This window comes from Lissotriton vulgaris, chromosome 12 (genome assembly GCF_964263255.1).
Source record: "Lissotriton vulgaris chromosome 12, aLisVul1.2, whole genome shotgun sequence".
NCBI lineage: Eukaryota > Metazoa > Chordata > Amphibia > Caudata > Salamandridae > Lissotriton > Lissotriton vulgaris.
In genome coordinates this window covers 357,172,261-357,186,762 of record NC_141700.1, presented here as the reverse complement: position 1 = coordinate 357,186,762, position 14,502 = coordinate 357,172,261, and the positions used below count along the sequence as shown (strand labels likewise).

General features: G+C 43.3%; 1 protein-coding gene across 1 annotated transcript in view; it reads right to left on the bottom strand.

The window, feature by feature from the left end:
* The window catches only part of NETO2 (neuropilin and tolloid like 2), a 364,319-nt gene that overhangs the window by 84,563 nt on the left and 265,254 nt on the right, over positions 1–14,502 (bottom strand). The window contains exons 3-4 of the mRNA XM_086945126.1: positions 7,375–7,515; positions 1,937–2,185 (exon numbers count right to left, since the gene is read on the bottom strand). Coding sequence (XP_086801252.1) covers positions 1,937–2,185; positions 7,375–7,515 — 390 coding nt within the window. The remainder of the gene's footprint in view (positions 1–1,936; positions 2,186–7,374; positions 7,516–14,502) is intronic.

Here is a 14,502-nt window from a genome sequence, read left to right as displayed (position 1 = left end):
CTGTATTTAAAAGCCTCTGTATTTTTCATAAAACTGTACAAAAATGAGGGTACTGAATTTCATAGAATTTTTTTTTTATCAACTAACTCGCAAGTTATGCTTGGTTAGCTCTTTCCTTTTCATGGTACAAAACAAGAAGAAAATCTCACCGATGAAGCAGAGCTTTTGCTTACTAAACCTGTAGAGCCCAGAGCAAGCTCCCAAGCTACATTCAAACGATCTTTACCATTTGCAGTTTCGGAAAGCCCATAAGCCATGCCTTTTTAGCCAATGTCTAATTTTCCAAACAAATGGAGTATATCAGGGAGGAGCTATGGAAAGAGAAGTTAAAAACGGGCATCTGCAGAGACCCCCACAGAGTTTGGAAGTCAAGGAGAATAGAATCAAAACAAAATGTCTGTGGGACAGGATTGACAATCATATTGTGTCAATCATGGAGTTCACTAAGGCCGTGAGCCAGGGTCAACGGGTATTGACAAATCCTCCACTTTATGGAGGAAATGCTAAATATGGAAGAGAACCAGCTGGTGAAATTTCCTCTACTGTAGAGTAAAGAAAATTCTGATTTCTAGGGTAAATGTTAACTCTGGAGGAGAATCCTCCAGAGTTAACATTTACCCTAGAAATCAGAGGATTTGCTATTATCATTTGTCTTTAAACCAGGCTCTAAACATTTGATCCCTAGAAATCAGAGGATTTGCTATAACCATTTGTCTTTAAACCAGGCTTTAAACATTTGATTCCTTTGAGATTTACATGATGAACACCCTTGTGGAGGGTAAGCTTAACATTTGGGGATTGGGTGTATGAGACTCTACAGCATGTGCTGTTGAACACAGCAAATGAATGTGGAGAGTCCAGTCAGTGGCCACATTTTGAATCGTCTCCTGGGTCCCAGTACTTCACCCGTCGGCTTCAGACCTCTGCTGAGATTTTGGGGCCTTTCAGTGGGACAGCTGTACTTGGGGGAGCATGTGGTTGTGTCACTTCTGGAAGCAGTGAAGTAACTTGTATGTTAAAAGTAGTCTGTAATACGGCCATGTGCTGATCAGGGAATGACTGAATAAGATCATCATAATATGTGGATGGCACGTGGATACACAATCATATGCTTTTTACGAAAGCTAACCCTCTTTATGGCCAGTTCTCAGGAATCCCCCTAGATATGTCAATGCTCAGGAAAATAAATGAAGACAAGCCTCTTCACTGAGGCCATCTCATCCAACTGTGAAACCACCAACCACCTCGAAGAAAGGGACAGGGTTCTGATGAGAACAGTATGGCTTTCAGTGGGGCTAGGAGCACAGTACACATCGTAGGTCGACGATCCATTTCACAGACCAACATCTGCCCAAGGAGGCATTTGACAGCCACAGGATGTGCCTCACTACAGCCAAAAGCTCTACAAAATGGCTACTGGCACAAGCCAGAGCAATGCAAAATTCATAAATAGATCTATGAAAAAAAATTAGCATGGCTAACACACTGTGGGCACAATGGGTTGCAGTCATTAGTATGAACTCCGAGTAGACTTCTGCGCGGATGCTTTATGCGAACCTTTGCAGCGGGGTCAGCCATTTTATCTTGTACCACAGTTCACACACTAACATTTCCATATATTTCCACTTAGCATGTTAACATAGCTTTTCACTGCCGCAATAAAGCGAGAGCCGCAGACTTCACTTCCAGCGAAATCATTTAATGAATGCAATATTTCAGCACGATTACGAGACATTCCTGGACATTCATTTTTACTGATGTAGATTTAATCATGCAATAGGAAAAATTAAGAAGAAGGATACAGGCTGCTTCCCATTTCTAAACCAATTACATCTGTTAAACTATGTGAAATATTAGTGCAACGTGACTGCCGTAAGCATTCTGGGGAGAGGAACCTTGAGAAACAAATGTGGCAGGTTGCCATCAAACACCTTACCGGGTATGAAAGAATATTTTGCTCTGAATCCCAGCCCTTCAAGTTCTTCATCTGATGAAAATTTTATCCACATGAACCTTCCAGTCGATCTAATCAGTATCGGGCTTTTCAGACCACAGTAGCGGTCGATGAGCGGGGAGAAGCCAAAAGGCCCATCGCGGACCTCCAAGTGGTCGAAGCGACACTCGAATGACGGTTCTATGTGATAGGGTTCATCAAACGTTAATTCAATTCTTTGTCGCGGAGCCGCTGCAAGACAGGAGAGGTTGCATGGGAAGTTACCATTTCATACAGCTTGTTTCTGTTTACTTGATTAAACTTATTTGGCAATTGTACTATGGGTGCAACTTGGCCAATTTCAAATAAAAATAATAATATACACAAGTCATTTCTATGAAAGTGTTACCAAAGAGAATCCCGGATGAGAAAACCAGTTGGCCAATTGAATGTGCTCTCTAGGGGGATATAGTTGCAGCATATAGATTTTGGTTTCTATCAAATTCCAAAGGCACAACACAGAAATCCCATTATTGCACACTACTAAACTTTCACCACAATGTTATCCCTCAATTCTTATTTTCCCTGTATATATTTTGGAACCACATACAGTAATATGCGACCTGCATAACAAAATAGTATTCTTCTTTGTCCGCTGCCGTTTCTGAGTGAATTTGTGTGCAAAAAACACAAGCAACAAGCAAATTTATGCTGAACATGATTTAAAATCACAACAAATATAAATTGCGCCTGATTTAAAACATTCGGCAGCACTCAGAACGAGGCAAAATGTGTCCAGCAGAAAACTACAGTGGTAATTCTACTAGTTTAAAAGAATTGAAGAAAAAACAGTAATAACCATTTCAACACCAACAAGACATTTCTTGATAATGTCCAAAAACCATCTGTAACTGGTCAACTGACATTTTAAACAAGGGTAATTGAGAGGCAGGTTGAGTGAATTAGCAGGCTGGACATGGAGCTCAGGCCAGTCTCTAACTGGGCAGGAATTAGACCTATCCTCTACTGGAGAAGGATCTGGGTCACCCCTGAATTGCATTCTTATTGGCAAGGAGTAGAAGACATACTAAGCAGACCGGGTCTAGGAACATTACCTGGATCAAATATGTCAGAGATACACTAAGGTAACAAAAGCTTGTGGACAGATCCAAAGGGGGCATCTGCCTTGATTTGTAAAGCAGCTTTTAAGTGGAATTATGGACAGTTCAGACTAAGCGTCATTAAAACAGCAAACGCGCCAGGTTCGCTAACTGCCTCTGTCATTCTGCTGAAGGATGATTATGCACCAGAACATTTAATTTTTAGATCCGATATAACCCACCTTGGCAAGGAAACTGTATATCCAGTTTAGGCTTTGAAAAGTGGGGTAACACAGGTCCCCTCAGAACAGTATTGGGGCCTGAGAGTCCCGGATTAAATCTGGAGCGGGGGCCCTCAATGTACCTTGTAGGGGGGCCACCTCAAGTTTCGTTACACACGTGGTTTAGAACCTTGCCGTTGCACTCCTTCACCATCAAATGGGCTGGCACCACTAGAACCACAGAGCAGGCTTGCCTACCCTGTGGAGCAGATTTGGAATCAGTGGTCCATACTCTTTTTTCTGCCCTGTTTATAAGAAGGCCAGTTTAAAATGGTTGCTGCTAGTATGCCGCAATTTAGGTGTCAGGCGGTACTTGGACACCCATAGGATTTTGCACTCTGACACTAGCTCACCTATAGTCTTTGCAGTCTCCAGATTCCTATATAGCATGTGACGAATTAGGGAAAAATACAGACCAGGGTCCACCCCTCTAAGTGAGACAGACGGAGTTCTGGAGGCAGCACATTTTTTACATGGAAATTATCCTGTACCTTACTGATATTGTTGTTTGTTCCCCATTTTGATTATCATCTTGTGTAAAAATGGAACATCAAGCCTGTGGGGGCAATGTTGCACTTAACAAAAACCGAGGCAAAATTAACCCTATTTCAGGCAGGGTTACATTAGTGCTACTACAAAGTCTGTGCAATTCATAAAGTGTTTCCTCAAATCGTATTTGCTTTTTATTCACCCCCCATCATGATTGAATATTTGATGCATTTTTAGGTTTCTCCTGCACAGCGCTTGCTCTGTGCTTGTGAAATCTATGGTTATCAATATAAACTGAAAAGGGGCTTACATCCCACACTGTTTCCTAGCTTTTCATTGGTTTCTGCAATTGCCACTTACTTTGTCTTAATTTCTATTGGCTGTACCATATTCTCTTGCATTTACCAATGCTTTTTCCTTGTCTGCTTCTCTCATCTGTTTCCCATACAGAAATACTGCTAACATCCACCTTGGTGGAACAATTGCTTCGTAAAGTTTTTCCTCTTTCTGCTTTTCATAATTAGCAGACTTATATCATGAACTTAATCACCCGGAGAGATTAAATCATTTGTGCTGAATCACATGTGTGCAACGCAAACAAATAATGGACAGAAATGCTAAATAAATCATACATTCAGCCCCAGTCAAGAGATCTGGGTTAAATCCATTGTTCTTTTGCTCACCATGCCACACCGGTTTAGACCCAGCCATATGCAAATCAGTCTTGACCCTGTGGCTCATGGGGACAGTCCAGACCAAACTTCCTAGCCAGGTCCTCCCTGGATGGGAAACAAGCATCCTTGGACCGGTTTCTTGGTATTACCCTTCATCAGTCAGGATAGCTTGAATCCAGTGGCACAGTGAGCAAGGGACCCACGTTTGGGCATACCCATCCCACTTAGGGTGAAAAGTGCTGCAAACAAATGATGGACGGAAATGATGAATAAATCATACATTCACCCCCAGTCAAGAGATCTGGGTAAATGAGTGCCACTGAAACTCGAACCGGGATCCCCACCTAACAAGTCAGCAGCTCTGACTGCTGCGCCTCATCCTCTTCATTCCCCTGATGTGTGCCCTGTAATGTTGTGTTGCTTTTTGAAGCAAACTGCCACCACCTACCATTTGCCGGTCAGTGGGTGTTCCCTGCGGGACGAAGAGGACAGCCTTCTTTCTGTTTTGTTGCAAAGGTTACTCCAGACATTTATCGACATTTCGGAAAGGTAACGTGACATTTCACACGGGCTGAGAAATTAGTTGAATGAAACAAGTCCATTTTCCTTCTATAGATACACAGCACTGGTGTTCTTTCACGTATCCGTTTATTTACCTAAGCTTCCGGGCTGAAAATGACCTTAAATGAAATCTTTACGATCCCCCTTTGAATCTTCCTCGGTGTGCTCGTCTTTGTTATCTCTTTCTGATAAGGTATGTCCCAGGTCTGAGTCAGTGACTTGCAGAAAACATTTGCATTTTTCTGTGCTGCACCACGGAACAGTTAACATTAGTCATTGTTAGGTGCACAATTGTGCTATCCACTGGGCCGTACCAGTTTGTCACAAAATGGGCGCGTGCCGTTTTTCGGTTGATTTTTTCCCTCTTTATACCACCTAATGTGCTGTTGAGGTATTCTCTTCGTGTATCATTGAGTAGGACAACAAAGGCCAAACCTGATGCGTTTTCAATGCTTGTTAAACATGTTTCAACAGTTTTAAGTAGTATATTTATTGCATCTTTGCTGTTTTACTGCATCCATTGTTCTTTTATGGCTGTTTGTCGAAATAAAGGCATGACTTAGTGAATTAGCAGAAAGGACAAGTACAACGGGATACTCTGTATCTTCTGGAAATTTCTAGAAACAAGTTCTGTGCTCAGATCTTCATCAAAAATAGCTGAACAGTTATCTCTGCTTCTATCAATGATATAGAACTTCCCAGGGACTTCCATGAAGTGCAAAACACACAAGATGATGGACGGAATGTTGCATAAGGGCAAAACATTCACCCCCAGTCACAGATCTGGGTTTAATCCATCGTTATTTTGCTCACCAAGCCACCCCAGTTCAGACATGGCCATCTGCAAATCAGTCTTGACCCTGTGCCTCATGGGAACAGTTCAGCCTGAACTGCCCAGCCATGTCTTCCCTGGACCGGAATCAAGCATACTAGGACCAGTTTCTGGCTATCAGCCGTCTTCAGCCAGGATAGCTTGACTCCAGTGGCTTAGTGAGCATGGGCCCACATCTGGGCATACCCTTCCCACATACGGTGAACAGCAAAACACACAAGATGATGGACCCAGACGTGGGTCCCGTGCTCACTAAGCCACTTGAGTCAAGCTATCCTGGCTGAAGATGGCTGATAGCCAGAAACCGGTCCTAGGATGCTTGATTCCGGTCCAGGGAAGACAAGGCTTGGCAGTTCGGGCTGGACTGTTCCCATGAGGCACAGGGTCAAGACTGATTTGCATATGGCCATGTCTGAACTGGGGTGGCTTGGTGAGCAAAATAACGATGGATTAAACCCAGATCTGTGATTGGGGGTGAGTGTTTTAGCATTGTGCAACATTCCATCCATCATCTTGTGTGTTTTACTTCCATGAAGTGCCTACTGCTCCTTCACTCGGATATTGATGAAGAATTAAGCAGAGGACTACAGTAAACGTTTCTATGTTGAAACATTGAAAAAAACACATTTTGAAGTACTTATGAAAGTAAAAAGCATTTGCAATGAAATAGGTCTCACGTTTTCTAAACTCTCAAAAATGCGAGACTTATTGCATTGCAAATGGTTGTTTGAAAAAGCGCCCCGTGCAGTACTTTAACTTTAATGGCGGCCTTGCCCCTTTCCTTAGACGTGGCTCGTGTGAAGAAAGAGATGTGTCCGCCATTAACGTGAAAGCGCCACATGGGTCGCTTTTACAAACAAAGGTTAAAAATTAGAAAAAAAACATGCGTTCGGCATAGCAAAATAAACCAAAGGGACGTCGCGACTATGGCGTGACGTGCTATGGAAAAAATAAATGAAGCCTTACAAGAGATTCCATCATGCCTGTTTGCAGGCAGGTGAAAAGCATTTAACAAAATAGTGCTCAGAGGCTGTAATTAAAGCCTACCGAGCAACAACACACGTAACAGGGGGTGTTGCATGGGAGGTTACAAATGAAGATAAGGCGGTATTAGGGAGGGACTACCAAGCATATTAATGAATCAGCAGCTAGAATTTACCAAGGACAATGACACAAGCCAATGGAAAATATGGGTGGGGGAGTGGGCGTAGCTTTACCTCCATACTCTGAATACAACATGCCTCGCAGAGCAGCGCATGCGCTACCCAGGCTCAACCTAAAAAAGTAGTCTGACTGTTCTGTATAGTTAACTCTTTCCTGACACAAATTGTGTTTTTTCTGGTTCAGTCAAGCGTTACCATCAATATTTGGACTTCTTTTCGTCCCATAGTGTGGGTTAAACAAATACGTTTGCCCACACACATGCATTCCAACACCTCCGCATATCTAGTATTTACTTCATTTTACGTAACAAGTAGTTAGAGAGGGATAAAAGGCACAATACCTTCTAAAATGTAAACACACTCCTTGTTTGGTGGATAGGTGTCAGGGAAATTTGGCGAAGCAAAATGGCCTCCATTGCTTGTCCGGACCCAAATACCACACTGTGGTACCGGGACGTGCTTCACAGCCAGATTATGTCCATCTTTGAAAATAAAACCAAACAAAATTAAGCTTCAAGGCACACATGGTAAGCCATACTAAGCACCAGAAAACAGAACATCACAGTAACAAATAATAAAGTTCATCAATTACAAAACATTCTTAGGCAAACCAGTGAAATATAATATGCAACAGACACCTAGCTACAGTGCCAAGCGTAGGTAGGATTTTGACTGAAATATTTTCAACTTAATTTTCAATGTAGAAATGTGTACTTTATTTTCCCTTATGCATCTGTAAAGTTTGCTAATGGTGTGGTTTACAGTTTTTCAATAAAATGTGAAATTATCTGCTTATGAAAACATTGTGTACTACCCATTGATGTGTACGGTGCATTCTTCTCTTGGAGACTGACGTTATGTTCCTGAATTTATATTACAGTCTGGGGCCAAGTGGGAGACAGAGACAGAGAGGACAGGCTGAGAGAGCCCAGGAGCCTATTGTCAGCATCCTTTGAGAAGACAAGGTCTAGATTTACTAAAACCTTTTCACAGGCGCTCATGTGACGCAAAGAGGTGGTACATGACTCAAAGCCAAACAAAGCATTGATCAGCTTTCGCCCACCAAAAGTTTTTGCATCAGAATCTAAGGCAAGTTCAGTCCTGAACTAGCATTGTGTTTTTGAGGCCTGGAAGCCCTGACATTATATGGAAAGTGAGCATAACAAGGTGGCAAAAGCACACAAACCGCTAGGATACATCACAAAGCCAAATCAACTAGTCACACAAACTAGTACGCGAAATCCTGGCACCAAATAAAATAGGCACAAAGAAAGAGGAAAAAGTAAACCACACAATACTAGTAGATGTAATACATCTAATTTTTGAGAATGTACACATATTACCAGATTTACACTTTGGTGGCTGTCTGCGCATCAAGTTTTGTGCTAGACTAGAGGGTGTGCCATTAGTACAAGACTCACACAAGACATTATTTGCTCACCTTTATGCCATTGTGCAAAGATAACTTGTGTTTAGTGATATGCAAACAAGACATGTTTGCAGAGGGTTGTCCGATGGTATAATCGGTGCTCGTCACGCAGGGCCTCTTTTACAATATTTTGGCACACCGCAGAACAACAAGCATTCCTGCTGCACTGCCGTGCGTCAAAAAAAAGGAGAAGAAATGTGCCGTGTCTACAAGACACAACACATTTCTGTCCTTCTCCCCTGCGCTGGCGCACAAACAGCAGCCATGCGCCAACGTAAAAACTCTTGTGCCATTTTGCAAAGTTTCCTGCGCTGAGGGGATGATTGTTTTTGTGCAGGAAGGGACACCTAAAAACAGTAATTAAAGGAATGTTCCTCTTTCTATGCATGCTGCATAATGCAGTACGCATAGAAAGAGGAAAAAACAAGGAACCATAAACGTATTTGTCCTCGTTGTGCCTCCTTACACCTCCCCTGGGGAGGCGTAGGATTCTGACACATTCCCGGATTGACAAAATGTTGGAAATCTGGAATTCGTCAAGTTCCATGGATGTTGCTTGGGAACACCTTCAGCAACACCCATTGAACAACCCTTTCACACAGAGTTATGCGTGAAAGGGAAACATATTTACAAGGCCATTAAAAGTCATGCAGGGTTACTTTACATAGCCTTGTAAATATGGGGAAGCCCATTGTGCTGCCGGTGTGTCAATTAAAGTGACACACTGGCAGAGCAATGGGCTTGTAAATAAGCCCCATAGTATATATGATGCTGCATCATTTTTTGTTGTTCATACAATGCAGTGCTTCATATTTCTGTACATTTGCATTGAGGGAATCATGGTAACTATGGGCCCAGATTCTCTGTATGTAAATGAAGGATGATAGCATAGCACTGTGGTTCCCAAACTGTGCGCCGCAGCACCCTGGTGCGCCGCTTTGAGGTGCAAGGGGCACTGCGCTCACGAGTTGGGAAAGTACACTTTTGTGTCAGTTTTACCTGCCCCCTGCATAATCTGTGAGCATGGTTTGGCCCAAGAGAACTGTCGCGATACGTGCGTAGGTATACGCGGCAGACGTCCGTGCTTCCACAGGCATAGAAGTCGCAGTCTCGATTTTAAACGCAGCTCTGACCGTTTCAGGTGCGTTGTTGCTGTCCGCCGTGCCTCGTGGGAGCCTCTCCTTCACATTTAACAGCCAAGGACCGCGCTCTGCAGCAAACACTGGAACGTCTGAACTGGGGCCTAGACAGGTATGGGCACCCACGGGCCATATACAAAGTCACCAGGCTTGCTGATCTGAAAATCGGGGACACCATGATGGTGCGAATAAGCGTTTGCCCTTTTGTTTTGCCCAGAGCCTCGGCATTTCAACACACCCTTGCACAGTGTCCTCTGCGGTTGCATTTAAAGCAAATCTGGGTTAAAGCAGAACATGTTTTTGCAGAAAGTAAGTGAATCTTCTGCAGCTTCTGAAACATGCAGAATTCTCAATGTCTTTATTTCAGGTTGACATTCTAATTTGCTTGGTTGCTCTTTTTATGTCGTGTTGGTCTTCCTTGCAGTCCTCTTTCTCTCAATCCTCTTTCCCTCGATGCACATTTACTTCCTGGCGGTGAAATACCAATTGGAGTGCATAATATTAAAATAAGCTTCTGAACTCCCTTTGGCCCTGGCAATAGTTACTGCAAATCGGGGACACCATGATGCCACAAATATGCGTTTGCCCTTTTGCTTCGCCCCACGCCTCGGCATTCAAAGTGACCACACCGAGAGCATGGAATGCCTCTTAATTTGTAAAATATGTATTGCTGGGGCCTATGGGCTTAGAAGTCCACAGTAAACTCCCAGTGCTCTAAATTAGGTGCCAGGCGGGTTCAAAAGTTGTGCTGTGGGAATTGCCAAGGGAGTAGGGTGACCAGGCGTCCCCGTTTTGCCAGGACAGTCCCTGTTTTTAACCAACTGTCCCCGCAGATTTCAAGAAATTAAGCTCATGTCCCGGTTTTTAGAGAGGGTCGACTAAAAATGGTGGGAGTTGTTTCCTATATTTTACAAAGCAGGGATAGTTAGCAGTTGTTTCAAGAAATCAATTTAATTAACAGGCAAGCAGCTACTGGGTTTAAACATAGCATTTTAATTAGGTTCTTACTGCCTGTTCTGTAATTCTCTGCTGAGGAGCGCTCTCTTCGCTTGAGGTAAAATTGTAGTCCTTCTTCTATTTTTGTGAAATGTCCCTGTTTTTGGCTTTAAAGTTCTGGTCACCCTACAAGGGAGGGATTCCTGTGTAGTCCGTTTTGTTTTTTAACTCCATGCACACGTGGGTTAAGCATCTGTGATTTATCAACTGGGGAGAGGATGTGGCCTCTGACACAGCTAGAGCGGTCGAGCCAGGTTTGAGTAAGCATGGGCGAATTTTGCGAATCTGGCGTTCGCGAATTTTGCGAATTTGAGAACTCGCAATCCGCAAAATCCGAGAATTCTCGCGAAATTTTTTTTGTGTGTTCGCAAGGATTTCGGCCAGTTCGCAAGGATTTCTGACAGTTCGCGAGGGTTTTGTAACAGTTCGCAATCGCGAACTTACATGTCGGCGCGCAACGGTCACAATTATGTTGTTTCTACGTCTGGTTCATCATCATAGGTTCCCAGCACCCTCTGTTTCACCCCTGCCACCCTCTGTTTTACCCATGCCACCCTCTGGTACATCAATGCCTTATGCCACCCTCTGGTTCATCATCACTGTAGATTATGGGGGGAAAAAGCAAGCACACCTGCCTGCTTCAACTGACATGAATTAATTTGGGGTTGATTTATTAATGTGTCACTGTTTTAAAATTCCAGTCTGGCACCTGCATCCTTATCTGTAATTTGCTTTCTGTTGCAGTGCAATTTTTTTTTCCAGGACCTTTGTGGCCTACTTGTAGCTATTCTATGAGCCTGCTGTGAGGGTCAGAGCAGGGTCATACAATTGTTGCAACTAGCAACTGAACAATTGTTGCAACTAGCAACTGAACTTTGGAGGGGCCCTTGTCAGGAAGCACTACAGGGAACGGTAAACTAATGATGAGTTTGAACTTTTGAACCTGCTTTCACTTTTGCAAAACCAAGCTTATATGAGAAAGTTGATTTCTAATCCAAAAGTTATCCAAAGAAAATCAAAAGGCCTCAAATCTAAAAAAGTGCAGGCAAATGTCAACCTGAGGAGTTATTCTGATAAAAAATAATCATTTTCAGAAGGTCTATGCTGCTTGCTAGTAGATTTCTTGTGCGGAATTGCAATTTTTGTAATTTCGCGAGTGCGAGATTGTTGCTGCCCGCCGCACCTACATGTTCGCAATTGCGAACTTACACCGCAAAGAAAAAAAATCCGCTGCGTGCGAATTTGCGGATTTTGCGGGAAATTCGCGAATCTCGCGGATTGCGAATTTACCGAAAATCCGCAAAATCCGCGAGCGTAACGGATTTTCCGCCCATGCTTAGGTTTGAGTCTCAGCTGGAATGCTCAACATCCTGTGATTGCAATCTAGGGGCAAATCGATATCTCCCCAGTGCGGAAAAAAAATGAATGTGTCCATCGCAACTAGTGCTAAATGTAAAGCGCTCTGATACCTTCGGGTCCAGTTCGAGCTGAATAAAACTCTGGGAAAAAATGCCAAATGCTGTGCTTTAAGTCAGTTTAAGTGGGTCGTGTCCTGCCAGTGCACACTGGGAGTTCAGACTCAGCACCTGCTTTTCAGATCTCTTTCGGGCTCTCCATTTTTGCCCTCACCATCAAGACAAAAAAGAATCTTAATTCTGCAGCAGTACCACCCATCCACCCATCCTTGAAATTGATGTAAAATCGAAAATACTCGTTATGTTTCTTTGACAGTCTCATCATGTCACAACTTCATTATTGCATCCCAATTACTTTAGGAAGCCGCCAGTAAGTACTCCCGAGGTCCTGCTTACACCCCTCCCCACAGCCAACTGCCAATTAGGTCAAGGGAGCCACGGGTCAAAAAAAGTTGGGAACCACTGGCATAGCACATCTGCAGACTGTTATGCTCTACTGAAAGCAAAAAACAAATGTAGCATTATATGGAAAAAACAACAGTTGTTACGGGAAATAAAAAAACTTGTAACTGTACAATTTAAAATGAAATTAAGAGTTTGTTTAATTTAAAGCTATAAAGTTAGATATCAGTAGTGCAGAAATTGATATATACTCGACTCCACTGTATACAACAATTGAATCTCCACAGCTGTAATAAATATGTGAATTAATTTTAATTGGCAAACCTAACTCCATCCAGTCACCTGCTATTTGAATCAGACTACAAATTGCCTGGTGTCAATTATCTATTAACTATCATTTTGCCTTATCTGGAGTTGGTATTACCATCAAATGGAAGCTTACAGAAAGCAGGTGATATCCTCAGATCTGCCTTTAGGTTTATTAGGCTATTAACACCGAAAAGAGATGACAGTTTTGATTGTCCTTGAAAAACCACTCAGGTTATCACCTTGGGCGATACACGTGTTGTTGCATTCTTATCACATCTATACTACTATTATAAAGAGAGAACTTGCACCTTTTGGCAAGGTAAACTCTGGAACCACAGCGCCAATCCACACACCCAATACATTGTTGTAAACCACAGGGTGTGTAGATGGACGTAGGCTGCAAAAAATAAAAAATAAACGTAAATTAAAAAAATAAAGTTTTTTAAAAAAGTAGTCCCCTAAAACAAGCGCCGGCCGCGACGTAGCGCTGACCGCGACCTACACCTACGTGATGACGCGCGGGGAGGAGCGGGGACGAGGGTCGACGTGCGGCGAGGAGTGACGAGTGGTGCGGCGGCTCAGGTAAGGCGAGAGGGGCAATGTCTGGGCTGGCGTGGGCCCGGGAGTGGGGGCTAAGTACGAGCGCCCGGCCGGGACTAAAGAAATATTAAAATTGCAGCCCCCAGCCCCCTTCTGCCCCCGGGCAACGCCGGGGCGGGCTGGAGGTGGGCGGGAGGCAGGCGGGAGGGCAGCGGTAAAAGCAATGTCGGGGCGGGCGGGAGGGGGGTGGGGGCGGGCTTCCGGCCGAGACTACACTAATACTCTAAAAGCAGCCCCCAGCCCCCTTCTGCCCCCGGGCAAAACCGGGGCGGGCTGCTAGTTGAATAATAAAGCAAGAATGAAAAGCTGAATGAATGTCATTTATTATAATAATAAAGCAACAATACAAGCCAACTATGGATAATAAAATACATTTTCAGTCTCTGCTTAATCTAGCTAATGATTGCGGGAGATTGCCAGGATATCGGGGTTTATTTCTCATTACAACCAGTAAAGGTTATTTGCTTTCTCTGCCCATCTGCATCACTTTTAAGGCCTTCTAAATAGCCTGGAAAGTAGATAACTCAGATATCCCATTTTACCTAAAACCAAGATTAGCATCTCAGAACATTCTCCCAACACGTGCACCAGCATCGCCAAGGTTCAATCCAGAAACAGCATAAAAAAGAAGACGAGACAGCAGGACACCTGCTTTGTACTGAGGTTCTGGAACTCAAGCCTGAGCCAGACCTGGAAAGCTCCACATTGGCTTTCGAGAGGAGCTGAAGACCTTGCCTTCACAGAACACCACATTCCACTGTAACTGCCCAGTTATTGTTCTCCTCCTGAGGAGGTGCATACCTCTACTAGTATAGACCCTTTCTTTTCCCCACTGCCTATTGCTGTCAAGTGTATTCTGGAAACCTCACCCCCACCCACCTGATTTCCCAGCCACCTGCTGTCTCTTGCAGGTTGTGCTCTAATTCAGAATTAAATTATATTAAAATTAATAAATTAATAAAGTATATACAAAAAAGCTCAATTGAACATTTGAAAACGGTTTTTTATAATTCATTGTGAATTAAAAAAAAATAAATATGGAAGCATTTGTTTAGTGTATACTTGTTTCAATATTTTCGTGTATTGTCTTGGGGTTCAAATTATAGAAATTGCTGTGGCCGCGGGTACCCACAGTCCTGCCAAGTACCACACATCAGGCATTAGACTAACTAATTTCAG